The sequence below is a fragment of the Betta splendens genome, chromosome 9 (genome assembly GCF_900634795.4).
Source record: "Betta splendens chromosome 9, fBetSpl5.4, whole genome shotgun sequence".
Lineage (NCBI taxonomy): Eukaryota > Metazoa > Chordata > Actinopteri > Anabantiformes > Osphronemidae > Betta > Betta splendens.
The window spans coordinates 12,819,731-12,846,666 of NC_040889.2; the positions used below are offsets into that span (position 1 = coordinate 12,819,731).

At 49.3% G+C, this 26,936-nt stretch overlaps 1 protein-coding gene across 10 annotated transcripts; it reads right to left on the reverse strand.

Moving 5' to 3' along the window:
* Nucleotides 1–1,447: 1,447 nt before the first annotated feature.
* On the reverse strand, nt 1,448–25,175 carry shank3b (SH3 and multiple ankyrin repeat domains 3b). Of its 10 annotated transcripts, none has more exons than XM_055512094.1 (29): nt 25,157–25,175; nt 24,538–24,649; nt 19,657–19,952; nt 14,598–14,769; nt 14,011–14,214; nt 13,551–13,622; nt 13,362–13,470; nt 12,786–12,937; nt 12,564–12,693; nt 12,123–12,160; nt 11,924–12,040; nt 11,352–11,429; nt 11,087–11,153; nt 10,730–10,952; nt 10,430–10,605; nt 10,247–10,360; nt 10,091–10,166; nt 9,858–9,940; nt 9,353–9,477; nt 9,073–9,205; nt 8,905–8,991; nt 8,785–8,802; nt 8,269–8,399; nt 8,079–8,172; nt 7,371–7,982; nt 7,003–7,287; nt 5,521–6,817; nt 5,413–5,439; nt 1,448–5,002 (listed from the first exon to the last, which is right to left on the reverse strand). In XM_055512094.1, exons 4-29 carry the CDS (start codon nt 14,763–14,765, stop codon nt 4,408–4,410), a joined length of 5,211 nt encoding a protein of 1,736 aa, XP_055368069.1. In that variant the 5' UTR covers nt 14,766–14,769; nt 19,657–19,952; nt 24,538–24,649; nt 25,157–25,175; the 3' UTR covers nt 1,448–4,407. The 10 variants fall into 10 exon arrangements, with proteins under 10 accessions (XP_055368069.1, XP_055368073.1, XP_055368074.1 ...); XM_055512098.1 differs by lacking the exon at nt 25,157–25,175 and having other exon boundaries at nt 14,011–14,106; nt 14,175–14,214; nt 24,538–24,850; XM_055512099.1 differs by lacking the exon at nt 25,157–25,175 and having other exon boundaries at nt 14,011–14,106; nt 24,538–24,849.
* Between the last annotated feature and the right edge of the window lie 1,761 nt (nt 25,176–26,936).

Consider the following 26,936-nt stretch of genomic DNA (forward strand, 5'->3'; position numbering starts at 1 on the left):
CAAGATGATGCTGATGGAAAAAGTTCAGCAGTTCACGTCAACTTCAGGCAACGTGTGCAGAACATTAACCAATGAAGTCAAAATACGCACTTCTACAATGCAATTATTACAACAATCAATGGCATTAAAGCCATAAAGTGCACTAGCTCAGGGACGAGCTTAGCGTCTTCACCTGCACGTGCGCGGCTCAAGGCTGAGAACGGAATGAATAAAAAGAACAGTCACCACATCACGCTGAGGGCAATTAAACGTGTGAGAGCAGCGCTTCACTGCTCCACCTGTTGGATTCCACCACGTCAGATAAAGGAGAAGTTTAAGGTTTAACACAAACACTGTTTGGACTTTAATTATGAAATAAAAGTACTTTTATCCTCAATGGCTCCTCAGAACTCAAACTTATCGAGCATATCACAGACCTGAAACAAGCACAAACGAAATAATAACAGCTACAGTAAAAGTAGCTCTGATGAGCAACGGCTGAAAAGTCCCCTGAAAGGAGAATTTATTGAGACCGTCTTGATTTTCTCCCACCTGCATCACCTCTCTGCTGAAGGAAAAGCACAAAAGACCCTGTATCTACCACCGCTCTCTCACTTGCATATGTTTGCGTAAAAGTCATCTTTTTGTCTGTGTATCAGAAATCAGATGAAACCTGGGATATCGCCCTTCTTTCTATTACTTCTCTTACTTGTGTGAGTGTGTGGTGGAAGCTTCAGGGCTCTCAAATGCTTCACTGTGCTCTAGTTGCTGCAGCATCGTCATGGCTTCGGTGGTGATGATGGTCAAGTTGTTATCGGGCCACTTCTTACCTAACACCTGCCCCCCCCAGTGATCTGTACAGCGACAGATTTGGATACAGTGGACACGAATGAACACCTTCACATATGTGTAGATTGGTATAGGTAAGTGGTATTTGGACATATTGATCACTATTATTGCTGTTTTAGGTGGATAGTAGTGGAAAAACATGTAGAATATTCACACTAGGAAACTCTTAAGCTCATTTACCTTTTTGTTATATCTTGGTCCTGCTTCACTGTGTTGATACCAACTTTTTGCTGAGTTGATGTTCACTGATTGTGCTATGAATTCATGGGGGTTAGAAGTTTCATTAGCCTCTGCTTTACTGAGATTTTCATTCTAAAAGTGCATTTCTCTTTAGACATTACTGAAACATTTTACTATTCTTGTATTTATAAACATCGCATCAGTAACACCTACACTAATTTTACACCACATATCACATCTCACAAGTGTTCCCTACATTATGACACTATAAAGGACACTGCAGTCAAATAGACTTTGTGGTTGCAGAGATAAATTCATTTAAATGTAGCTCTGCCATTTTTCAGAAAACCCTCAGAAAACAGACTTGGGGCTGAAGAAGTTTTAACAAGTTCAGTTGTGTGAAAAGCAGCTGTTACTGTACAAGAAGCGCAGACTCAGCTCATCTGTAATAAATGACAGTTTATTATAAAGATTACAATCTGTTGCGTTGCAGAGCTCATCAGTTGTCATTGTGTGCTCTTCAGTGTTTAGAAAAGGGAAGAAAAAAAACTACAAGTACACATTCGCCACTCACTCCAGAATAAACTACAACCACGCTGTAAAAAGAGGAAGCTAAAAGGAGGGAAACCATTAAAACCATTGGAACCAGGTGAGAATCAGGGGAGATAGGTTTCACACACAGGTCACAAAGCCAGGACTCTCAGCCAATCAGCTGCAAGCTGACGTGTTGCCATGGTGACGTGTCAGTCTCCTCCACCTCGAAGCAAACCAACATCCTGTGATTTATTTGGATTTTAAACTAAATGACAAGGGAAGAGATCTTGTGTAAAGCTTTTTGGATTGAGTCTCAAAACACAGAAAACTCCAAACTGTGGGAGTCGTAGTCAAAGTAGTAGCAGTCGTAGTAGTAGTAGTAGTAATAATAGTAGTATTGAGTAGTATTCATTGATTGTCAATAGTCAAAGAGAGAAGTTGTCTGTAGTAGTTGTGGTCAGCAGTCAGAACAGTAGTAGGAGTAGTAGTAGTAGTAACAGCAGTAGTAGTAGTAGTAGTAGTAGTAGTAGTAGTAGTACTAGTAGCAGTAGTAGCAGTAGTTTTATGTTGGAACAAGTACTAGAATACTTTATTAATATCACAATATAGATTTCTTAGTAAATTAGTATTAAAACAGACAAACTACACAAATCAAGGTACTCGGTTACTAAGTATTGTGGTTCAGTACGACATTTCGCTGCGTCCAAGGTACTAATGAAGTGACGTCACTCTAGAGCGGATCTGAACCTTCATGTGCTGACGCCTGCTTCGCCTGCCTGCTGACCAGCTGATTCAACCAAACTCGTTCATGGTGTCGTAAACGTAAGTGAAGCTGCGACATACGTGTGGTGAAAGTACAGCAGTTTCCTGTGAACGCGGAGAACAGGCAGCTGAGGAAAGCGCCGGCTCAAGGACACTGAGGTTGTACTACAGTAAACGGTGGCAGGAGTCAGTGGACTCAGACTGTGTTAGAGCAAAGGTCCCTGATCAGATCGTAGCATCAGGTTAGCGGTTGGTTCAGTTGGACTGAAGATGTACTACACAAAGTACTAGTCTGTGGTAATAAATAGTAATACTCAGAAGTAGGTTCTGATCAGGATGCAATCGAACATGTTTCATTCTAAATGAAACCCTGCTCTACAGCCGGGACGCGTCACTTCAGGAGGCAGGTTCTGATGCATTTGGACCTGCGCCACCTGAACAAAAGCCAGTGCGACAGCAGCCCATTCAAAGACACAAGACTCGGGTTCTGATGGTTCCAGCGCCCCCTGCGGCTGGACGGGCCACGCTGCAGCGGCGCCAAGGTTAGTGTTGATTTGTAGCCGTTTACAAAGGCTGAATATCACAACTACAATCTACAAAATATGACTTTATATCTTACACTATAGCTACATCGTTATCGTAGAGTATGATCTAGTGTGATGATCTGTACATAAACATTCAGCCCCTTGGCCCGGTCCTGGGCAGAACCGGGTCTCACTCTGAGCTTCACGCCTTCATACGTGTAAGAAACAGGCACTGGGAAACTGATTGTGCTTCAGAGCAGATTGTAACACATCAGGTAGTTGTGTCTACTGTAAAGATGCTGGTAGCGCTGCCACCTCCTGCAGGTTAATGAGGAGAGGCCTCCTAACGGTCAGTCAGACGGGTCTTTACAGAACTGCACTGACCCTCCGTGGTGCTGACGCAATGGTCTGGATTCCAGAGGCAGAAGGCTGCTCACAGCACAACTACAGGGTGTGGAACTCGCAGCCACAGATGACCAATAAACCAGCAGGGACAGGAAGTGTTTGGGTCAACAGGTCAGGCTCAAAGGCCAAATACTAATTATTATTCAGGTAATTAATTCATATCCTGTATGTCGAAGCGTTTGTTAAGTCAGTGAGACTGATCAGAGTTTAAAGGAGTTGGTTAATATGGCCACTGCTTGGAGAAATTTCCATTTATGGCAGGGAAGAGGTCCCGAATATGGCAGGGCGGAAACTCCAGTATGGCCCGTTTGTGGTTAAAGGGGGAAACCTAAGAGTTCTGGGCTTGAGCGGGAAGGAGGAAGGTAATTTCTGTACAGATGGCTTTAAACAGGTAGCACCATGCACAGTAAGCCCTCGATAAGCAGGTTAGAAACCAGAGGTTGACAGTTGGAGCTCTGCGTCAGCTCTCCCTGAAACACAGCACATCAGCACAAAGTCACACTCATTGACAAATCATCATGAATTCCACACATCGCCGACTACCAGGAAATTCAACTCATTGTCAAATCATAAGGAACCAAACTATTAGAAACTCTGCAAGTCATCACCAGCACATTATTATTACTTGTTATTCATAAATTCTATATGAGATACAAACTCAAAGTTAACACAAATTCTGCATGAGTGATATTTGAAAAAATGCTAAGTCACAAGAACGTTCTGTGAATGTTATTGTCAGCTGATCCCTGTTGTCACCAGAAGCTTCAGCAGCTCACTGAGCAAACGGACACCGTGTTCTCGTAGTGGGTCAGATCTACTCTTTGATCACTGTCGCCTGTGGAGACCAGAACTCTGTGTCCAGCGCTAATTAGCTTGGTGGGCTGACGCAACTGACACTGTGGCTTTAGGATCCAGACCAAATCATGGTGTATTGGTGTAAGCAGCTCTAGAATTCATTAGTTACGACCTGGCGGGATTTTATTGCTCATCCTTTACTGGATTAGAACTGGAAACAGAGCTCGGTGCTACCAGTGGTTCAGATCAAACAGAGCTGGGTTTCGTGGTCTAAACATTCAGCCTCAGGTGCGACTACCCCTAACCCTAGTCAGAGCGATGGTCGATGGTAATGAGGTCATGGGTCCGGCTGTGCAGAGGTCAGCGATGAAGGGTGGGGTCAAGTGGAGCTGTCCAGCAGTTGTCTGAGGGCCCTCTCAATGTTGATCCGATGGCCCAGTCTGGTCACGCCCAGCTCCACGTAGTCGTCCTTGGTGAGGGCGGGAAGGTGGGAGCCTTCGATCTCGTGCTCCTGGAAGCGCTGGCGGTGTTCACCCAGGCCCACGCTCTCCAGCCAGTCGCCCACGTCATACTTATTCCACAAGTTGAGGGGCCGCTGCCTCCAGGGTCGAAGAGCTAACAGGGGCCCGCTGAGCACAGGAGAGGGGCAGGGGGAGGCGTGAGGGGAGGGGGAGGGGGAGCGGGACCGGGTTCGTGCGCTGGCACTTCGCATCACGAACCGAACCTCCTTGGGTTCTGATGGGAGACTAAGACTAGATGACTTCAGGATGGTCAGACCTCGACCTGAGCTCAGATCAGGCCTTTCGGAGCAGGGGGCAGATGAGGAGGTCAGGCCCATAGACCTGTCAGAGGGGGAGGGGGAGGGGGAGGGACTGCGGCGGGTGACAGGGTAGCGGCTTCCTGGTCGAACTGTGTAGCTGGTGCCGAATCCTCGCTGGGAGATGGTGTGAAGTTCACCCAGACTGGAGAACAACCTGCAACGCAAGGAGGCCGTTATGAGCAAAGCTCCACTGGAGCTGACGGCTGATCCGCTGTTAATGTTGAAGCTGTAGCTCCAGCAACACAAAGGCAGACGTGACTGAATGAGGACATGTAGAACTTCATGTTCCAGAAGCTACAGTTAGCTGACTCTGGATCCAAGGCAACGTAGCTAGTAACATGTGATGACTGCATAGGATGGACAATGACCTACAGATAAGCAAGGCTCGTGGAGGTAAAAGGGTTAAAGTTTGTTTGTTGGACATAAAATACAAGGAAGCCTCAACATGAGGATCAGACTAGCAACCTGACGTGTTTAGTGGTTAGTCGTCTGCAGACGGTGCGCGTTAATCAGCTGTTAGCTCGTAGCGATAACGAGGAATGTTTACCAGAGATAAAAACCTACGATTTACACTCTCCACTGTCTGCACATCTGGAACAACACAAACAACAGACTGGTTACGGCCCAGGCTGGCAGAGCTGCAGCTGCTGCAACACAACTAATTCACTCTACCTGGCACCGCCGACCGGGGACCTCCGGCCCGGATCCAGGGGACTCGGCTCCTCCCCCAGAGAGTGACTGTCTTTGTTGAGCAGTTGTAGCCGATTGGCCAGGTCCAGTCCGGATCCGGCCCTGCCACTCAGCTCCAGAGCGGATGCAGAGCGGCTGGTGAGGTCCACAGCTGAGCCTGAACTCTGACCTCCCAGTGCTGCAGGACGGCCTCCTCCTTCCTCTGGGCTAAGGCCCCGCCGGTCGTCCACGCGGTCATCCCCTCCGCCCCACAGCTTGGACCTCCTCTGGAACAGGTAGCGAGGCTGTCGGCCACCGCTGGTGGGGGAGGAACAGAGCGGAGAGGAGGGGGAGGAGGATGCAGCCGACGGGAGGAGCTCGCTGTCGGACGACTGCTTCAGCAGCGGGTCCCGAAGTGCTGAGCGCCCTCGTCCGATTGGAGAGCGAAGACGAGGCTTTAGACCCGATGGGGATGTGGAGGCTGAGGAGGGAGACGGGTGAGTAGCTGGTGGAGAAGAGGGTGAGGTTGGAGCAGGAGGGGAGGCCAAGGTGATGGAGGGAGGGAGAGAGCTGGGAGAGGAGGCGCTATCAAGGAGTCTCTCATCGCCTTCCTCCTCATCGCCCCGTCTGCCCAGAGCTTCGGAACCAGTCTCTCCTCCCCCTCCCTCTCCAGCTCGTCGTGGCATGAGACTGAGGGAGGACGGGGGAGGCGGAGCAGGAGAACTGGCAAACGCAGGCGGGGGAGTCACCAGCCCGATTCTGCGAAGCTCCTCTCGTGTCTCTTCGTCACTGGATGACAGTAAAGCTGGTGGGAGGGTCACGGTGTAAGCTCCGCCCTCCTCTTCTGAGCTGCCCACCGTGAGGCTTCTACGCCTGTCAATCAAGGCAGAGTGACTCTCGTTGGCTAGTTGTGGCAAAGGGGAGGGCCTCCAGCGCTCAGGGGAGGGGGCAGCAGGTGATGTTACTCCTCCTTCTGTCTCTGGACGTTCCACCTGTCCGTCAGGGTAGAGGGGCGGGGTCATGCGTTTGTGCCTCATCTCAGGGCTGGTCTGAGGAGTGGTGCGTTTGGTTCGCTGCTCCGGACTGGTCTGCGGGGTGGTGCGCTTCGATCGTGGCTCGGGGCTGCTCTGCGGGGTGGCGATAGGGGTGCGCTTGTGACGACCCTCTGGGCTGGCTGCCGGGGTGGGGATGGGCGTGGTAGAGGCTGAGGAGTGTTTGATTCGAGGCTCGGGGCTTGGTGTACGGGCGGTGAGTGCTCGTTCACGTGCAGCAAGAGCCAAAGCGAGTGGAGAGGAGGGGTCTGAAAGAGGAGAACACTGAAGGTTAGGCAGCTCAGAGCTCCACGGCTGCTTCTAATGCTGCCTTTGAATACACTGAAAAAGAAGCTTAAACACCCCTCAAACATAAGATGCTACAAAAACAAGCTGGAACCCAAAGTCCAAGTTGATTTCATTTCCCACAGAGACGCCACGAGGGCAAACTGACCTAGAGGTTTTCCTGTCAGCGGGTGGAGGAAGGTGTGAGGTGTGGGTGAAGGCGAGAGGACCGGGGCAGGAGGCGGAAGCTCCCCCAGGTCGTCCATGGAATGGCTCTGGGTCAGGAGGGGCGGCGCCTGGTTTTCGGAGCCGGCTCCCTCCACGGACAGGAAGAGGGAGGAGCGACGGCCCTGAACTCGAGCACGCTCTGAAAGGACCTGCTGCTGGTACAGCTCGGCTCTGCTGGGGCTGCCTGGGTCCAGCTTGGACGGGTCGTGGTCCTTGATTCCAAGGCCTGAGGAGAGAAGACACAACATGGGAACATACGGCGCTACCGTGGCTCATGTTCATCCACACGTCAACCAGAAAGAGTCTAACCCTGCTCCTCAACAGGAAGTTGCTTCAACAAAGGCGACTTCCTCCTCTGGGGTTTAGTGGGCGCAGCCTGCTGCCCTACGTTAGCGTAGGGGTTTTCTATTGGTCGCCCCCGGCGACGCGACAGCGGCGAGTGGCCGAGGGCGGGGCTGGTGCTGTGGAGAGACAGCGTGGAGGTGTGCGTGGCCGTGTGAAGGGTGTGTGTTGCGGTGTGTGTGGCCGTGTGAAGCGTGTGCGTGATGCCCGCGTGCGCGTCAGGCGGCTGCAGCGGCGGCGGCGTGTCCTGCAGGATGATCATGGACCTCGCCTTCCGCTGCCGCTCCGCGTGCGTGTGGCTCCTCGACGGAGAGTCCGACAGCTCCTGCAGCCGGGGTTCTGCTCCGGGCTTGAAGCTGGAGCGGGTCAGCCCCTCTCCTCTGGCCGGGGGAGGAGGCGGGAGGAAGGAGGGAGGAGGCCCAGAGTCGAGGAGGAAGAGCGAGGAGGTGGAGGAACCTGAAGGAGGAGGAGGCGGCGCTGTCTGAGGAGGAGGAGGGATGAAGCTGTCGGTCAGCGACGAGCTCCGCGGAAACCGACTCTCGTTGATGAGAGCTGAGATCCTGTCGTCCTCGGGAGTGCCTGCCGCGTTGCCATGGAAACGCAACAATAACACGAGGGAACATGAGGGGTGGTGGAGAAGCAATGAAACAGAAGTGTGCTGGATCGGGGACTCACCGAAGCTCTTGGTCCTGGACATCCCTCTGGGTAAAGCCATGGTGCTCTTCTCTGGAGCCGAGGGGGGAACCAGACCCTGACGCTCGAACAGAGACTGAGGGGAAGCAGTTACTTTAGTAAGATCTGAAGGAACTCGGGTTCACACCCAGCTACATAATTACAATTCAGTACAATAAGTCCAGCTGCTCACATTAATCTCGGCCTGCGTGATTCGTCGGCTCGTGGGTCGTTGTTTGACTGTTGCTGCTCTGAAGTCGTCGGACGGACGACCCCTCAGAACCACTTCCTGTTGACCCCCAGCCAACATCTCGTCCAGTTTCTCTGCGAGAGCGAGTCAGAGGGATCATAGGAGGATCTGAACCAGTCCACGTCCGCATCAGGCCAAGCGTTTACAACTGCCTCTGGGCTTCATTTCTGCACGGTGTGATCCTCAGCAGAACCCGGTCCAGTGACCCGGCCACAAACGCTCCAGGACTCATACTTTAGCTTTCAGCCCTTCAGAACTGACTTGGCTTAATGCAGACGCACACTGACCCGATGGCACCGCCGCAAGAGCACAACAGAACCACACACCGAAACAACAGGGACAGAACCACTTCACTTCACAGGACGTGGCCCAAACACCATCAGCCTGTTTGTCATCGGCCCAACTACATGCAATGAACGGGTTTACAACAGTGAACGAGCAGCAGCGTCAGTGACTCACCGAAGCGTCTCCTCCTGGCTGCAGACAGAGCAAAGGTCAACGACTCACACTCCTAGTGTGACTCTGTGTGTGTGTGTGTGTGTGTGTGTGTGTGTGTGTGTGTGTGTGTGCCTTGTTTACCTATCTCCTCCAGGTCAGCGGTCATGGACTTGGATCGGAGCGTCAGTGAGGTGCTGGGGGCCCGTTTGGGAGGAGGCGGAGCCGTTGCTGAGAAACACAGAGTTCTTTAGTGTTTGATGGACTTGTCATTGAACCTAACCAGACGTATGAGACACAATGAAGCTGCACCTTTCTTCCTCAGCAGGTTGGATTCAGATTTCCTGGAAACGGAGACCACCTTCATCAGGAGTCGACTTCCTCCCTGTCGGATGAGAGAGACGACCTGCCGGTGGCCCACCTTCACCACGTCGGTACCGTTCACCTGCACGTCAGGGAGCGTCATCCTTCCATTAGTTCACCCACACAAAGTCTGCCTCACATGAATCTGTACACGTTACGTTACGTTATGAGCTCCGTTTTTTTTTATTCGTCCCATTAGAATTTAAATTCAAAATGATTTGGGTTCAACCTCTATCAGGAAGTCTCCGGTACGAAGCCCCGCCCTCCAGGCCACGCCCCCCTGGTCGACTGACTCCAGGTACTGCAGGGCAGGAAACGCTGGGGTGGGGGCGAACTCTTCGATGGGCGTCTCAGCTTGGAACAGAAAGAAGGAGGCATGGTTTCATTGCTCTGCAGCTGGAAGTGGCTGGAAGGACAAGCCTCAACCAGCAGTCACCAAATACTCATCAACAAACTGGCCCACATTTGGGAGCATGTAAAAAAGATGAAATGTGGGACGTGAGGTATCACAAATTACCAAAAAAGGCCACTTTATTAGGGACACCTGTAACGCCCGGTTCAGGCCAATACACAACTGTTTAATTGTATCTGTACAAGCTGATGTAGCCAGAGTTTTAAAGTGCTCTATTCCTCTGGAGACGCTCCAGATTTAATCTCTCCTCCCCTGCTCTTCCTTCCTCCTCCACCCACCCACCACTTCTCCATCTATTCATCTGGCTTCCTTCGCTTCCCACCTTTAGCTCCTCTGAGGACGAAGCCGAATCCCTCGCTCTCCCTCTTCTGCAGCACGGCCGTCTTCTCCTCGATCACGTAGTCACTGTGAGCATTGCACCAAACAGTCCGCGATGTTTGTGGTGTCATGTATGGATTCATAATCAGGTCACAGTCACACAAGTCACCAACAGATTCAGTTACTAAAGTGAGTGCCGACTGATGTTGCAGTGAGTGGTGTAGTACCGGCACTGACCTGTAGGAGGTGTAGTTGTCATATGATCCCACAGTATAATGTCTGAACAGCCTCTTGGTTCTGTCCTCCCTCGTCTCTGAAACACAGTAACAAGTGCAGCACATTTAAAACTCACAGTAGACCTCAGCCCTGAGTCCACTTCACCGTCATACCTACCCAGTCTTGGGTCGTACTGTCTCATCTGAACTTCTTCCACACAGTCGGCAGGAAACCAGCCCGTTCTCCCTTTGACGCTTCCTTCCCAGAACCCCCCTTCACCTATAGACAGAACTGAGGGTCCACAGCACTCGGTCAGTCTCTGTGGCACCTGCTGTCAGAACCACAGGTGTCTGACCTCACCTTTGACCCGTTCTCCTCGGTGCAGCTGGATCTCTCCGGGCCCCTGGGGGACGTGGGAGCGGGTGGCGATGAAGGTGCGTCCTGGTACGGCGCTGTACAGCCTCCTCTTCCTCATCTGAGGGGTCAGTGGGGGAGAGGAAGGGGGGCTGGTCTCCACGTGACCTCCCCCACTCGGGCTGCAGGCGGTCGAACACACGTTCAGAGGGTCACAGTGAATTACAGCGGTGCCACCTACAGCCGTAACGACAGTAACCATGGCGACGGTGTGTGTAAGGGGGTGCCGGGTAAACCTGTGTGTACCTGAGGCGCCGTGTCTGTCGTCGGAGCGAGTGCGTGTGCGTGTCGTGGTGCGTTTCCAGGCTTTGGAGAGAGGGTCCGGGAGAGGAGGCGGGACTTTCCAGAGCGTTGTCACTCGCTGAGCGAATCAGGGAGCGAGGAGACGACAGACCATTTCCAGCCGTCGTCCGGGTCACGCCGACTCGGCGGCGCTTTGTGTAGGACGGAGTTTCTCTGAAGGGAACTGCTTGGTCACAAACACACACACAAAGACACACACACACACACACACACATACAAGGAGAGTCAGCTGGCTACTGTGGGAACCGCTACTCACATCTGCACACGACCCAAACGGGCCTAAACTCTGAGCCAACTCACCAACGTCAGAGGCTTTGTGGATCTTTATGATTTCTGCAAGATCAAAGTTCCCAGCAATGATCGCCACCTACACACACACACACACACACACACACACACACACACACACACACACACACACACACACACACACACACACACACACACACACACACACGATCAGACATCTTCATAACCGCCGCCGTGTCTTCTCCACAGGATGGTTATCAGTATTTAATGAAAGGTTTAAGGAGGTTTTATTCCGTTTTAGCGCTCCACACTTCACCTGGAAGGCCGTCTGGTTGTTGTAGTTCTTGATGTCCTTGTTGGCTCCTCTGAACAGCAGTACTCTGGCACAACTGTCCTGGAAAACCAGCAGCAGGAAATGAGCGTTCGCAGGAACGAGTGGCTGCTATGCTTCAAAGTACTGAGCCCCTCCATCCTCTAGAGACTGAGCCTAGGCTGGACATTAGCTCCGTCCGGCTTATGAAGCTGTGGATGTTCACCGCCTCACTGTGTGACTGTTCCCAGTGACTGTGTTTACGGCGGTTTCATCAGTATTCGTCAGACTGGGTGTTTACACTGACAGTGGAGCAGGTGACAGCTGGGAGACGAGCAGACTGGTGGCTTCGATGGAAAATGTGCTCTGCCTCTGAGGTTTTGCATTAATGCAGCACTTCTGGTAGACATCCAGTATCTGGTATATTTGAGCAGCAGGAGCTCATGAAGCAATGCCTCTGACTAACTGTTACCTGTACCGTTGTGTTCAGAGTCTAGACAGCAGCGATGCCAGTGAAGTGCATCACCTGGCTCCGGCAGTCAGTCTGTACCAGCAGGAGGCAAGAGACAGGGTGTTACCTGGTTGTACAGAGCACACAGGTGTAGTGCGGTGTTTCCTGATGCATTCTGGGAACTCATGTCAGCGCCATAGAACAGCAAGTGCTCCAAGTGCTGCACGTTGCCATAGCGACATGCCTGAACACAGAATTGTACAAGGTGTGAAGTCATGATCAGCACTCTGTGAGTGTGCGCGTGGGGGTGCGTGTGTGCTTCTCACCTGGTGGATTTCCTGCCACCCATTCTCATCAGTCATCCCTGTAACCATGACAACAAGAAATCGTTCATCAGTGAAGTGTTCTTCATGAGAGACACAAAATAAATGAATAAATATTAAAATGTGTGCTTAAAGGGCAGTGGTGATGTCATCACACACACCTGCCTCTCTTCAGCTCTGAGGACACAGATCTGTTCTTTTACCTCAAACTAACCACTGCAGCTGAAAGTCTGACTCTAAAACTCTGGCTTTCTGTTCAGCTCTTCATGCAAAGAATCATGGGACACGATGAGGGAGGGAGTATCTATCTAAGTGCTGGGTACCGAAACTTCAAATTCAAAATGCAAAGCAAAAGTGAGATTTTGACTGTCAATCCAGACCCAATGAGAAGTGAGAGTATGTACACACAGACAGGTCCAAATCTGGACCTTGGGACCGACTCACCAATGGTAGCGTGGTCCTGTAGCAGCAGCTCGCAGCAATAGGGGGCGCCACCAACCATGGCAGAGTGATAGAGAGGAGTGAGACCTCTGCTGTCCTTGTAGTCTGGAGACGCTCCAAGGTCCAGCAAAGTCTGGACCAGAACCACAATCAGACAGCGCTGCATTAGATGTAGTAACATAACAGAGTTAGTTTATATGAACAGAGGCTCGTGTCTGTTCTCACGGTGAGGGCGGCGCTGTTTCTGCAGAGGACGGCCCGGTGCAGAGCGGTGATACCGTCCCTGGTTCTGAAGTCCAGGTGAGCTCCACCACTGCGCAGAACTTTAATCAGGTCGCAGCTTTCCTCCAGCTGCACCGCCAGCGTCAGGGGACACTCTGTAGACACACGATAGGAACAAGGTCAGTACTACACACGCAAAAAAAAAAAAAACACACTAAAGAGCTGCTCATTAAAATTCAACCACAACCCGAGAGTGAAGAAGCTTTGACATCATCATGAAATAATATAAAACCTAATGAAAATATTACTGTGGCTCACGATGACTTCTCTTTCAGCAGAGGTTGGACTCGTACAGGAACAAATACTAATGGCTCATGAAATCGTAGAGTCACTGTACAGCATCACATAAAACCTGAAGTACATTAGGCCACAGTGAGAACATTCAACCACGAAGCATTCAGCGTCAGGAGACGACAAAGACGGGTTCACTGACGTTCTCAGTGTGTGATGAATGATGAGCTGTGTGTGTGTGCGTGTGTATTTGTGTTTGTGTGTGCGTATGTGTGTGTGCTTCCTCACCCCCACTGTCCGAGTCATGGAAGTTGGGGTCCAGGCCTTTTTCCAGCCACTTGGAAACCTTCTCCACATTCTTCTGATGGACATGTTCCATGAAACGCTTCAGGTTTGCCTGAAAGCAAACCTTCCATCCATCACTCATTCTCGTGTATAAACCAGTTGCAGGCAGCTCATTCTGCTGGCGGTTCGTACCTTGGTGTGTAACTTAGCCAGCTGCTTGTCGTCCACGTAGCTCTGTGTGTAAACTCTCCTCTTATAGCGAAACTGTAAAACAGACAGGTGACGGGTTGGTTGATCCATGTTCACTAAGCAGCACAGGAACATAGATGGAAACACACAACGATCAGCCACAAATCAACCACACAGAGACACAACTACAGAGATAAACACAGACCTGAAGCTACAGCCTGATATAAAGTCCTCAGCTAAGCTTAAAACTCCTGCTGAGTCCTAGCGTCTGCGCTTCCTGTCAGAGCCACTGAACAGACCACTGAGTGTGTGGATCTTTTTAAAGTGAAAACCTCTAAACATGACTTCACATCGTTACAAACTTAAGGCCGACTTGGAGCTGAGAACTGGAGACAGAGCAGTATTTAGAAACAGACTAACACACTGTGGCTTTGGTTTTGATGGGACTGGACACAAACTTTACCTCCAGGTAGGGGATGGGTGTAATGGGAGGGAGGGGATACTCCTTCAGCAGCCGCTCCTCGTCCAGAAACTTTCCGGCTCGGCCATTAAACGCCGGCTGGAAGAGACCATAGTTCAAAACATCCGACAGAGACTGAGTCAAGGTCACCAGAACCCTCTGCTTACTGGTCCAAACTGGTAACTCTGGGTCCAACCGCAAACACTTCTGAGAGAGCCAGAGCCAGAGAAACAGACAGACAGAGAAAGAGACAGAGACAGACACAGACACACAGACAGGTTTGTCCTGCTGATTCATCCACGGGATCTGGGCAGTGACACCACTTGGTTGGACTGAAGTCCATCCTCTGCGTCACCACATGTTTGGTACAGGTACATACTCTACATACATTCATACATGTTTGACACACTCTAAACTTCATTCCTTCTTATGCATCTAAGTTTGTCCTACAGTGGTTCTGTGTGTTCTTCTAGATGTTCCTTGCTCCTAAACACCCAGTATGTCTAGTTCCATTGCGAGCTGACCTCCTCACGGGCCTGACTGTCCAGGGGCTGCATAATGTACTGGGCCACCTCGTGTCTGTGTGTTACCGTCTGCTGCAGGTCCGGGATGCCAATGCGGACAACGATGCTGTTTCCAGAGAGTGTGTCATCTGCGTCGTCGTCCCTGGCAACAGCAGAGCCTGTCGGGTTGCCGTTAGTAACCGCCTGTTGCCGCGGGCGATCATGTTTGGTGTCAGCAGCCGGACTCAGAGGCATGTGGCTGAAACAAGCACAGACTCGATTAAAACCAGTGAACCGGATCGAACTGAGGGTTCATCTTTTCACAGACGACCGCTTCGCTGGTTCCACTTTGCTTTGCTTCATTTGCACTGGTAACTTTCTGATACTTGGACTTGACTATTGTAATGATGATTCCTAGATCTTACTTCAGCTCACACCTCTACAAGGCGACTTCCGCACAACGCTGAAGTGAAGCTGACTGTGATATTCATCACTCTGAAATCCTGCATTTGTCACCTGGCTTTAAAATCCACTGTGTGAGTGTGAAAGTCTGGATGAGACGTTAGACTTTGTCAGGGACCTCAGTGGGGCCGGAGACATTAGCATGAATCTGACAGCCTCCCACAGCTTTCTCACTGCAGACACTTTGCAATTTCAAACAAGTCGAAGTGACAACAGACATCGTTTGGGTTTCCTGGTTTCACTGCAGAATAAACTCCAACATGGTGATTAAAACCATTAATGTCTGAATTAATGGCTGAATTCACCGTCTCTGCCTTCCCCACAGACGATAACAGCTTCAGGATGTTACATCACATCCTGTTTTTCATCCTCAGACAACATTCGAACCAATATTCGACTTCAGGTTGTGGGAATGAATGAAAGCCATAGAAGTGAAGGTCAGAAAGGTCAGAAAGTTCTACAACAGAGGTGGAACAATGAAGAAGCGCAACGTTTGGTTCAGACACTCATTGGACCAGAAGTTACTGCTACCAAGGAACTAAACAGCTATTTATTTTGTGCACATTCAAAGTTAGAGGAGCAAACAGTGGAACAGTATAGAGCCACCAAATCCCCCCGATCAGCACCAGGAGACGGAGGAAGCTCCATTCAACAGGATGCTCCGTCTTCTAGCAAATACAAACGTGATTATCGTTATTACTATACAGTCCAACCAAGAGCCTCCAGAGTCGTCTCCGCTGCTGCAGCTTTCCTCTGTTAATCTCATTGTATTTCATTATCACTTGTATTAATCGTCATTGGTGCTAATTAGCAGCCGATTGCCAGTTATGCAGCTGAAGTCAGAACTTAATGGCTGCTTCCATTACAGATGAAGATAAAAGCGAAGCGGGGAGAGAAGGATGAGTTGTGAGTTGTCATAGAAACTGGAATAGCAGGGAATCCTGTGCTAACCTCACTGTGTCACTCTGTGTGCGAGTGTGTGTTTAAAAAAAGCCCCCTGATCTACATCCTCGCTGTTGCTATGGCAACGCGGTTGAACAATTTTCGCAGCTCCACGTTTGAAAAGCACGGACCCTACCTGCTGACTGCATCCTTCTCTCTGCCACCAAGCTCTGATGGCAATAAACACAACACTACACAGCGAGGAGAAGGTGGAGACCAGAACCAAGCTCAGTCAAGTCATGAAGGATGGACAGACGACGAGTTCAGAGACAGTTCACTCGCTGAGGGCGTCTCTGATGCTGGGACAGCGTCTGACAGACACGTTCAGCGTTCCATCCCAGCACGGCAACATCTGCTTGTCAGTTCAGCCTCAATGTAGTCGTTAGTGTTTGGAACGTCGGGAAATGTCAAATGGACACGAGCACCGAACGTCCTTAGTTTGTCTACACGGACTAATCCAGTCACTCGTTGATGTTCAGATGGGTTAAATGACTAATTATGACCGTCCTCAGAGGGAATGTTGGAGCTGCAGCGATTAGATGGAAAACAACCAAATAAACAACGAAGAGAGAGTCAGACTGAAAAATAAATTAATGGATACAAACACATTAATAAGATGTGTCTAAGAAAAAAAGAATAAAGCAGCAAGAAAATCTGAAACTAAACCTGTAAGTTTCATTTTAAGACGTGTGACGTGTGACCCACCCAGAGTCTACACGCGGCTGTTGCCCTCGGTGTGTGTTTAAAATAAGCTTTTCCTGAAATGAAGGGAAATGGATGAAGCGACTTCTGGTTGTGACACTCGCTCAGCAGCCGACGCTCAAAACTCCAACACGCAAGTGTCCATGAAAGCAGCAGCAGGGAAGAGGTTTCAAAACAGCCGCCAGTCTCAGCGGCAGGACTTCACCACAACAGTCAGCGTCTCAAGTCTCTGCAGGTTGATTTTCACAGCACGCTGAAACGAAGTGAAACCACGACTGTAATCAGGCAGAGCTGGCTCGACTCGAATGAATCACTTTCTTCATTTACTACACACAAAGCTGGTAATTGCCACCGTATTTAACGCCATCATCTCCCCATAGGGAGGGATCCTCGCTGCACAAGATGAAATGTCACTGAATCAAATTAAAAGAAATTACAGATTCATCCGTTCATTCATTCCTTTTAGCGTCAGCGCTCAAGGCAGAGTTTCCCAGCATGCACTGCGAGGAGGCTACCAGCCTAAAGTAGGAGATATATTATATACACGCAGTATTAATAGTCCACAGAGGAACTCTGATCTGTGTGGGCTGAGCTGAGGCCGCTGCACACGTGACACGCTCTGATAAGAAAATGCCACAGTCACAAACGACCACGGATGTGAATTCAGTGAGAGGACGTTGAGGAGGCAGCGACCGCCCCAGCGGAGCAGACGTCTGAACAGTCACACCTGATGCCACAGGCCCAAGGCACTGAACGCAGCAGCAACACGTCGGACTGGCATCGATGTGTCCCTGAACCTCCACAGACCACACATCCACCGTCACAGGCTCATCCCAACAGGTAAAACAGCTCAGCAACAGTGGCAGAGTGACCACAGACCTCTGTGAGCAATAATATTAATAAACGGGGACTACGCATCTCTGGAATGCCCTAAAATGTCCCATCAACTTGTTCTAAAGTTTGTGTCGTTTTGTCTGCAAGCACAGAAAGGACAGAAACTTTAAAGCTTGATTTAATTTTAGGCTTTTCATGCATCACCGCCTGGAATGAAGCTCGCTAAATCAGAGCTTTCACTGCAGTTTGATGGATTAACCTTCAGAGTGAAGGAAGAGACAAAAGGGGAGCCAACGCTCTGACAGCTGTTCAAATACACATTGGTGACACACACTGTTGTGAAACCGCTCGATTACACTAGAGTTTCTAAAGTGACTCCCATTGAAGAAGAACTGTGACGGGCTGCGACTGGATCGGTCCTGACGTCGGTAACGCTGAGTTAATAGTTTGAAACAAGTCACCTCCCTGAACATATTTGATTCTGTTCAAACGTTATAGATGCTGGGTTTTCCAGACACGTGACCACAGACCACTCATTTAAAGGCTCCAGACAATAAAATCAAAACATCCAGATTTCAAGACCCAAGCTAATGACGGCGTCTTCCTCCTCGCGCTTCCAGGCCCGTTTCACACCCATCCTGATGCTGCTGGAGCGCTGACCTTTTCACAGCCGCTGCTGCCTAATGCTGTTGATTTGTCTAATATTCGAGGTGTTGGTTTGTCTTTGTGCTCTTTGCAATCAGTGCGTCTGATGGTGCAACGATTATAAAACTACGCAAGTGGTTAAAAGGCTCACAGTCCTGCTTCTAATGTTACAGAGCTCATCTGTATCTGACATCAAAGCTTGGAGGCAAGATGAACAGGGGAAGCTGTGGTTTACAGGGCAGAGACGTGCTTCTTTAACTCATCATGAAGAATTTAAATTGTCTTCTGGTTTGGTGAAGCCAGAGCTTCAGTTTGAGACTTCTCTCCAGATCAACGTAGCTGCTGCTGTGTGGGCGGAAAGCAGCTCGGTTCAGCACAAAAACTGGAAATAATCAAAATGGTGACCCCGAGTTATTTCAGGACCGAGCCTCCTTTTGCTCCAGTCCAACCAGAAAACCAAAAGACGATCGTCCTGAACACGGCCCTGGATCAGATGGGTCCTGAAGGAAACATGAAGGATGGACCCTGGGAAGCGTTGCATAACGGAGCTCTGCAGAGAGGAATGCAGGAAAACAAGCACTGTGTGCATCACAAAAGCTGCTTCTGCCCCCACTGAGTGTTACCTGAAGGACCCATTCACATTTATAACATGCAGCCATAATGAGAGACAGAGCAACTCTCAGTGGAAATGTGGTACGACTGGTAACAGCAGCAGCATTTTGCCTGCTGAGGTGTGAACGGGTCTGAACTAAAGGATGTAGGAGTGGAAGGAGTGATGTGAAGGAAGCGATACGGAGGCAAAGGCTGCGGACGAAAGAACCGTGGACCAACTCCATCTGGCTTCAGCTGTGAAACTGCTTCCCGTCGTATCAAAGCAACTTCATGTCCATGAAGTCATAGAAACATCAGTCCACACAGCGACACGACACCAATAAAGACTTCTTCATAGCAGAAGTTTTTACAATTTACACCAGACTGCAGATTTCAGCTCAGTGAAGAGAGACGCTGTCCATTCATCAAACCTTTCTATTCAGACACACTACACAGAGCTGGTCTCGACAGTCCTCGTCCATGATGCAGAAATACTGGATGTTCCTTTATAGTGAGAGGAGCGTCTGTGTCACCAGCTGACAATAATCACAGTCTGCCTGTGGTGCCGACGCAAGGAATCGGCTGCTGAGTTTCACCGACACCAGTGAGAGAGGAGGTAGAACGAGGACAAACCTCAGGGGTCTGAAGGAATCTGGTGCCGACGGTGAGCGATCACCTCGTCAGGTGTTAACTAACACAGACTGCTCCCAGTCCTCCCAGTGTAGGACAGGTACTGCACCCACAGACCCGAGGCAGCACCCAACACTAACCAGTGACCACAGGAGGCGAAGCAGCCACCGAGCTGTCACCTACTTCCCACCATTGTCTTCCTACCAACGCACCCTGGAGGTGAACTGCTTTGAAAACGCGGTGACCTCAACGGGCTCCACGTCGACCAAACAGTCAGGAAGTGATCAAAGCAAACAACGTAGTGAAACCACTGAGCCACGGAGTAAAGCTCTGTTCTTACCTATCGTCAGCTGTCCCATCAAACTTTTCCAAAGGCCTTTACTGACTTTTACGGGTCTCTGCGAGTCTGACAGGAGTTTGGGTCCTGGTGGTTCTGGTGCCAGGTTCTTGATGTGTTTTTTATCGGCTGGTTGGACGGAGACGCTTCTGATGGACTGTAATCCTGAATCTTCTGTAGGAGTTGAGGAGTTTCTGTAGATGTTTCACTAGAAGTTGGTAACAGCTGACTGTAGTATTGTGTCCTGCGCTGGAGGTCTCAGAGCTTCAGGCTGTATTCTGGGATCTGCCCTGCCCATCCTGTAGAGAGGAAGGAAAAGAGGGAGGAAGATCGGGAGGAGGCGGGTGAGAGGATATGAAGGAGGGGAGGAGGAGAAAAAAACATGTCAGAGGAGACGACGGAGCGCCGCTGTGCACATCACAACTGGGTCAGGCTCGCTTCAGGTCCAGGCCGTTACACAATGTGAAGCTGTTGTATCGGTTATCATGGCAACTGGATGACTGATAAACCACGTCTCCAGCCGTGGCTATTATGTAAACTTCTCCGTTTCTATTCTCAGATCAGTAGAAACGATGGTGGGAGCCGGTGCAGCGGGCCTGGAGCCTCACATGTGGAGGTTTCACCTGCTCCACCCCCACACGTGCACGCGTGTCCTGGGGCTCGGCTCAACAGGTTGCAGAGATCGTAATGAAGGTGCTGGTCTCAAAAAGCAGAATGAACTTTACACACCAGGAAACAAGCAACAGTGCGACGTGACGCCTGCCGAAACTATAGGAACCAGTACGAAGCAGTGAACGGAGGAGCAAAGGCGATGGATCGTGACTCACTGGGCTTTTAATAGGCCGACTCCACCTACTGAAAACACTGAGCACGGGCAGCGTCCACAGCTCCCATTAGACACACTACATGTGGCCAAGTGTTTGCTGCTCAGACTGGGACAACTGGAGTGGACGTGACTCTCATCCAGTTTAAAATGGGAGTTTGTGTCTCTGTATTTTCAGGGTTCTTTATATTTGAGGATTCAGGGGAAGAAGAAGCTTGAGATGTGGAAATGATCAGGATTCTTTTGGAACACGCAAAGTTATAAAACTAGGACTTCTTAGATTTGAGCAGATGACTGTCCACAGGCTGTGGTCGAAGAAAGCCGACATGCAGGTGACTCATCAGAGGCTTGTTCAATAAATCAACCTGCAGCCATTGTTCACCTGGTATAAATACGCCTGTCCTTCAAGTTCCCAGCAGAACGTTGCTGACTAACTCTTTGCTGGAAATGGATGAATTTACTGAAAAAGGACTAAAGCGACTGTGGCTTGCAGCAGTGCTGTTGAAGGTAGCATGTTCGCTGGCAGCGTTAGTGGGACTCAGGCCACATCACCATCCTCACCTGTTACTGCTGCTAACTAATGAAGACTGGAGCAACAGATGAGCGACGTTCTGTTATCGCCCAGCTGTTGACCTGTTTGCTCACTGGCAGACTCCGCTAGCTTGCTGCTAGCCGCCTGTAGCATGCTGGTAGCCAGCTGGTAGCCGCTAATGGCTAACAGCATGCTAACCAGCTGGTGCGTGTGCGTTGGCCTGTGGAACCAGTATGTTTCTATGGCAACGCAGACAGCAAGAGGGCATGCTGGAGACACGAAAACAATTGCAACTTGACAAAAGATTCGAAGCACTTCCCCTGACTCACAGTTCCTGTTTCCTGTCTGGGCGGATGTTTGGCAGGAACATGCTGAGAAGCTGGACGGTGCTGATAACACATGCACACGTCCGTCCAGGTAGAACCCGTGGACGTTTTACCTCTTCATTTTTCATATTTACAGATAAGTCAAATGAGGCTCAGTGCTAAATAACATGACAACAGAGCGGCAGCAGAGTGAACGCACCTGTGGCCTTGATTTGTTTTGCTCTGGTTTCACACATTATTCTGTTCACAATTAGAAAAGTTATGCTGTTATAATCACATCATTATTTCCTTTTTTCTTCTAGTTGCTCTGTGACATTGATCTGATCTGAGTCTGCTCTGACACTTTAACGTCCTACTTGTTCCTTTTAAATCGTCTCTCCTCCATCAGAGCTGTGATCCACTACACAACCCTCACGTCCTTCCCTGTAAGTGGGTACATCCAGACTGAATGACGTCTGGCTCTGCTGATGCTGTGGCCCATAGTCACATTTCATTAGTACTGAATAAAGGCAAGTTTCCTCTATTATGCAGTGAAGTTGAGATCATCACATATTTGCATCCACTCTGCACCAGTCCTCACAGCCCTCGCTACATTTCAGCCGCCCAGTTGTGCTCCAATCACTAAAGACGCATTTCATTGTGAGGTGTGAACAGGAGCTGTGTGTCCTGGAAATATAGCTCCCTTTGCCATTACCATGGTAACCAATGGCAGGAGTTGATAATACCCTGTATTCTCTCTCCAACACACACGTACACACACTCACACACACACATGCACACACACACACACACATTCAAGCACACACACACGCACGCGCACACACACACACGCACGCACGCACACACACACACACACACACACACACACACACACACACACACACACACACACACACACACACACACAGTTCACTTTTACCCGTTCAGTCCTGTTGGCGCCGCCTAGAGGCAGAAACGTCCATGACTGTAGGACTAATGACAGGCAGACATACGGATGCACACTGTGACCCTTGTATCTGAGCAGGTGGTGGTAAAAGCTCATCGTGTTCTGGATTAAGGTGCTGGTTTGGGTTACAGTCTGCCCTGAACATGCTGACAGCCTGCAGAGGCCAGCGAGACGTCGCCTCACTGAACTTCTGGGGGAGGCAGAACATCACTCAGCTCTGCACACAGACACTTCAGCTGCTCGCAAGGGGATCAACGCAGCAACACTTGCTTATGCAAATATGCACCACAGGCCTAGAAGACATTTAGACTGACAAAGACATGTGAGGCATGCAGACAGAACAGCCAGTCCATAAAAGTGGCTCAGGACACTGACCTGGACAAAGCGACCACAGCGACCAGGAGGCTGGTTAACGCTCAGAAAACCAGGAACGCAGCAATGATTACGTTTGTCACGTGACAGCTTTGACTGATACAAGAAATTCAGCAACACTGAAGCAAAAACAGCTAATCCGCTACGAGGGCTTCATCCATTTTGGATTTTATTCAGTGGTCAGCGCTGCCAACAAGATTTGCTCCTGCCAGTGATGCAAATTCACCAAATGTGAGTTCACCAAAAAGCTGAACTTGTCAGTGTTAAAGATTTTCACAGATTTATTTCACACTGAGAAAATGTGCTGAAATAAACCGACTGTGACGAAACTGATCTTATGGTGTCTTTGGAGCAGAGGGGTAGCAGGAATCAAGCAAAACCACGTTGGGTTGGAAAGATGACCAGGTGTTAACCAGATCAGCTGATCAGCCTTCAGACGATTAGCTGTTCTAACACCTACTGCTCAAAACATTTTAAAATGAAGATCTGAGTAGGGACATGGCTGCAGCATCAGCCGAATACACATACCACTGTCCATCCCATCGAATTAAACACTGGATTCACAACTCTGTCCAGAAACTGGCCACCAAGCAAACAGGTACGAGCCCTTCACTGGATAATTGCTGCAGTGATTAATGTGTTTCGTCTGGCGACACAATGAGGCCAGCCGACTGCCTGAAGGTACGGAGCGACCAGAGACTTCCACGTAAGGAAGAGGAGAGGATGAGATCATATTGACTGGCTTCCAGGGTTCAGACCGGGGCTATGATCTCTCTCTCTGATCAGTTCAACTCTAATCCCACAACCAGAACCAGGTTACATAAGTGCACTGGAACCAGTGGGAACAGGAGCAAAGATCAGATCTGCACCTTCCTTAAAGTGTTTTCAGGAAACACACACCTTCAACCTTTGACTATGATGAGCAGTCAGTCACGCAAGGATTAACATGTTGCCATGACAACCACGTGATGTTGAAAAGTCAATACTGCAGAATAAGTGGACGATCCACTTCCTGTTTGAAGCAGATCATCTCTTCAGATAGACGGTCTGAGGATACGGCCTACACACTCACTGCTGCTCTTACATAACACACACAGAGGACAGAGGGAAAGTGATGCTGGAGGAAGCAGAAACAGGAAATAAGACGGCAGAGAGAGAAAAGAGGAAAGCTAGGAAGCTTGGAAAAGAAGGGAATTCATGGAGGGAATATAAAAAGGAGAAAAGAAAGAAGTGAAGGAATGAAAATGAAAAAGACAAATTAAAAATTAAACCAGGGATAAATATGAGATTAAAGGAAGGAAGAGGAAACATAGGGTTGGGAAAAGGAAGGCTCGGAAAGGGGGAAAGGAAAGGAAAAAAGGAAGGTAGGAAGAAAAGGACGGAAGAAAGGAGGTAAGGAAGGAGAACTGCCAAGGAAGGAAGCAGGACAGAAAAAAGAAAAGCAAATGAAAATGCTGACACTAGAAGAAGAGATGACTAGAAAGAGATGAGGGCAGGAAATGAAGAATACATAGAAGGAGAGAAGAGATGGAAGGAAAGAAAGACAAGAGTAGGAAAGGACATGAAGGAAGATAGGGAACGGATGGAGGAACATAGGAAAGGAAATAGGAAGAGAGGAGGCAAGGAAGAGATCTCCATCCTTTCCACGAAGAGAGATGCTGTGGATGAGGGAGGGAAAGAGATGACAGGAAATAAAGCAAAGGAATGGAGGACACCCAAAGGATGACAGGAGGGAGACGCTACAGAGCAATGAAAATAATTTACGACTTTCAAAGTTACAGACGAGCAGCAAAACACACACGCACACACACCACTACTATATAAGCAAATACACACAGCATTTTCTCAAACACACACTCAAATATAAAGAGGTGCAGAGACTCACCCAGAAGATCACTGACTCGTTCTCCATGATGACAAACTGAAAAGAAAAGACTGATGGACAGAAAGAGGGGATGAAAGATGGGAAAAAGAAGAGGGAGAAGAAGAAGAGGTATCTGGAGACGAAAAGAGAGGAAAGAAGACAGAGAGAGATGGGGGAGAGAGAGAGAGGGAGAGGCAGGATGAGTGGAAGGCTGGTCGGTATCAGCCCACACACTGCTAGCATGACACACACGCTCTCTCTACACCAGTGTGTGCGCGTGTGCACGTGCAAGTGCGCACGTTGTCTCCCACTCCAATGCGTGGGTTACAAAACACACCTCTCTCTCTCCTGCCTGTCTTTCTGCCTCTCTTGCTCACAGCAAAAGAGAGAGAGAGAAGGAGAGAAACCAAGGGACAGAGAGAGAGGGTAAGCAGCGTGGGCGTGGAGGAGCGGCCCCGTCGCCATGGCAACGATGCAGTAGCAAAAAAAAATTAAACAAACGGTGTCAGCATCCAGGAATCTGAGAATCGTTCTCATCAGCAGCATGATAGCAGCATGATCAGCATGATAACGACACGAGGAAAATGTAAATGATGAGACATGTGTGAAGCCAACACATGGCGGCGGTCACATGACTCACATGTGTTCCCCACACCTGAGTTCCAGCTCTGCTCCATCACCTGCACCATCACTCAACGATGACGCGACAGGAAGTGTTACTGGGCCCCAGTGGGTCTGTGTCAGACGCTGAACGAGGATCACGACCAACGCTGCTGGGAACAAGGAGGTGTCAGGTGGAAGCCCAGTTTAGGTGGAAACAGCCTGGACCAGTTACCTGAAGGTGAGACTACAGGTGCTAAAGCAGGCAGCTGGAGTTTCACCACAGACTTTCCATTAGATAATTGTTATTTTCCAGGCACTTTCACAACTAACAACCAACAATTTTCCAGCTATTGATGTGGTTTGAAAGGTTCAGCTGGATGTGACTGTGTTTGTCTGAGCTGTCAGCGCATCTGTATGAAAACACTCGGACCCACTCGTCCTTATGATTAAACCACTAATCTCTGGTAATGATAACTGCAAACACTGAAGTACGAGCAACGTGTTCCTCAATGAATGAGCTACAGCTGAGAGCAGACGAAAGGAACCAAGGGTGTTCATTTCCTACCTCACAAATGAGTTTAAAAGCACAAAATATATGAATACATATATAATAAAGATATGATATAGATGTCAATCAGAATCCATCTTATGCTACTGGAGTTATTTCCACTCAGCATTGGACCCCATCGCTGCTGCTGCAGCGCCCTCTGCTGGACGGGAGCAGCCTGAACGCTGTCCTCTACTTTTCACACTCATCGATCAAGTGTTTGGTCTTTAACTCAGGTTTGACAATTACAGAACAATACGTCAGCAGATTATAATCAGTTGAGTGCGAACCTCATCATGACACTGAGGTGGAAAATCCAAGTGTTGGTGGATGTTACAGGTTAATGGATAGAAAGGTCAGCACGAACGAGCAGCACCAACACATCTATTAGCAGCAAGGGCATCATAGAAGTGAAACAAGAAGGAAAAGCTGACTTTAAACGCACTCTTTATTATCCACAGCCAGTTTCTGAGCCCAGTCGACTGGAACCACAGTAAACCTACAAACCGCTTCCCAAACTTCACTCTGGGGATTTCTCCGCTTAGCAGATCTCCCTTTTAGGATTTCCATTTTAATTTCAGGTTGAACATCAACTGATGACCGACGGTCTGTTTCCACGGCAACCTGCAACCTGGTGGGGATCAAAAACCCTATTAATATGTATATCAACAATGCAATTATGAGTTGGTCAGATGTGTTTCACAAAGTCAAGCAATTGAAAACAAAGCAGCAAAGCGAATGATCAGATAAGACAGTCGACACGCAAGTGTGTCTGTTTTTAATTCCTAAAGCTAGCAGTTCATCACTACAGGTCTCATGGCACGCATACTGTGAGAAGGAATCTGAGGGCTGACGGGACACTTCCAGCTGCAAACAAGGTGAGACAAATTTAACCTACAGTAACCTTCAGAGCTGCTGTTTTGAGCCCAAACCATCAAGGGCCTAGTCTGTTTGAGACGCATCCAGGCAGTGAATATGTAGAGCAAAACCTATAAAAGTGAATAGACATAAAGTGGCAGAGTCCTTTTTTCTGTGTTTGTGTCAGCTGTTCATTCACTTCAAACACAAACTGATCTTTGTTTGAGCTCTTTAATTCAGAATGTCTTGATGCTGCAATCATACAATACGCTGAAGTATTCAGTAACAATAATAAAGCCTACTACAGTCACATCATCGCTGTGGTAACAGTCAGTGGTTCTGGTTCTACTCACTCACTGCTGCACTTGTTCTGTCGTTAGTGTCTTCACCGGTTTCTAAAAGCAGGTGTTTG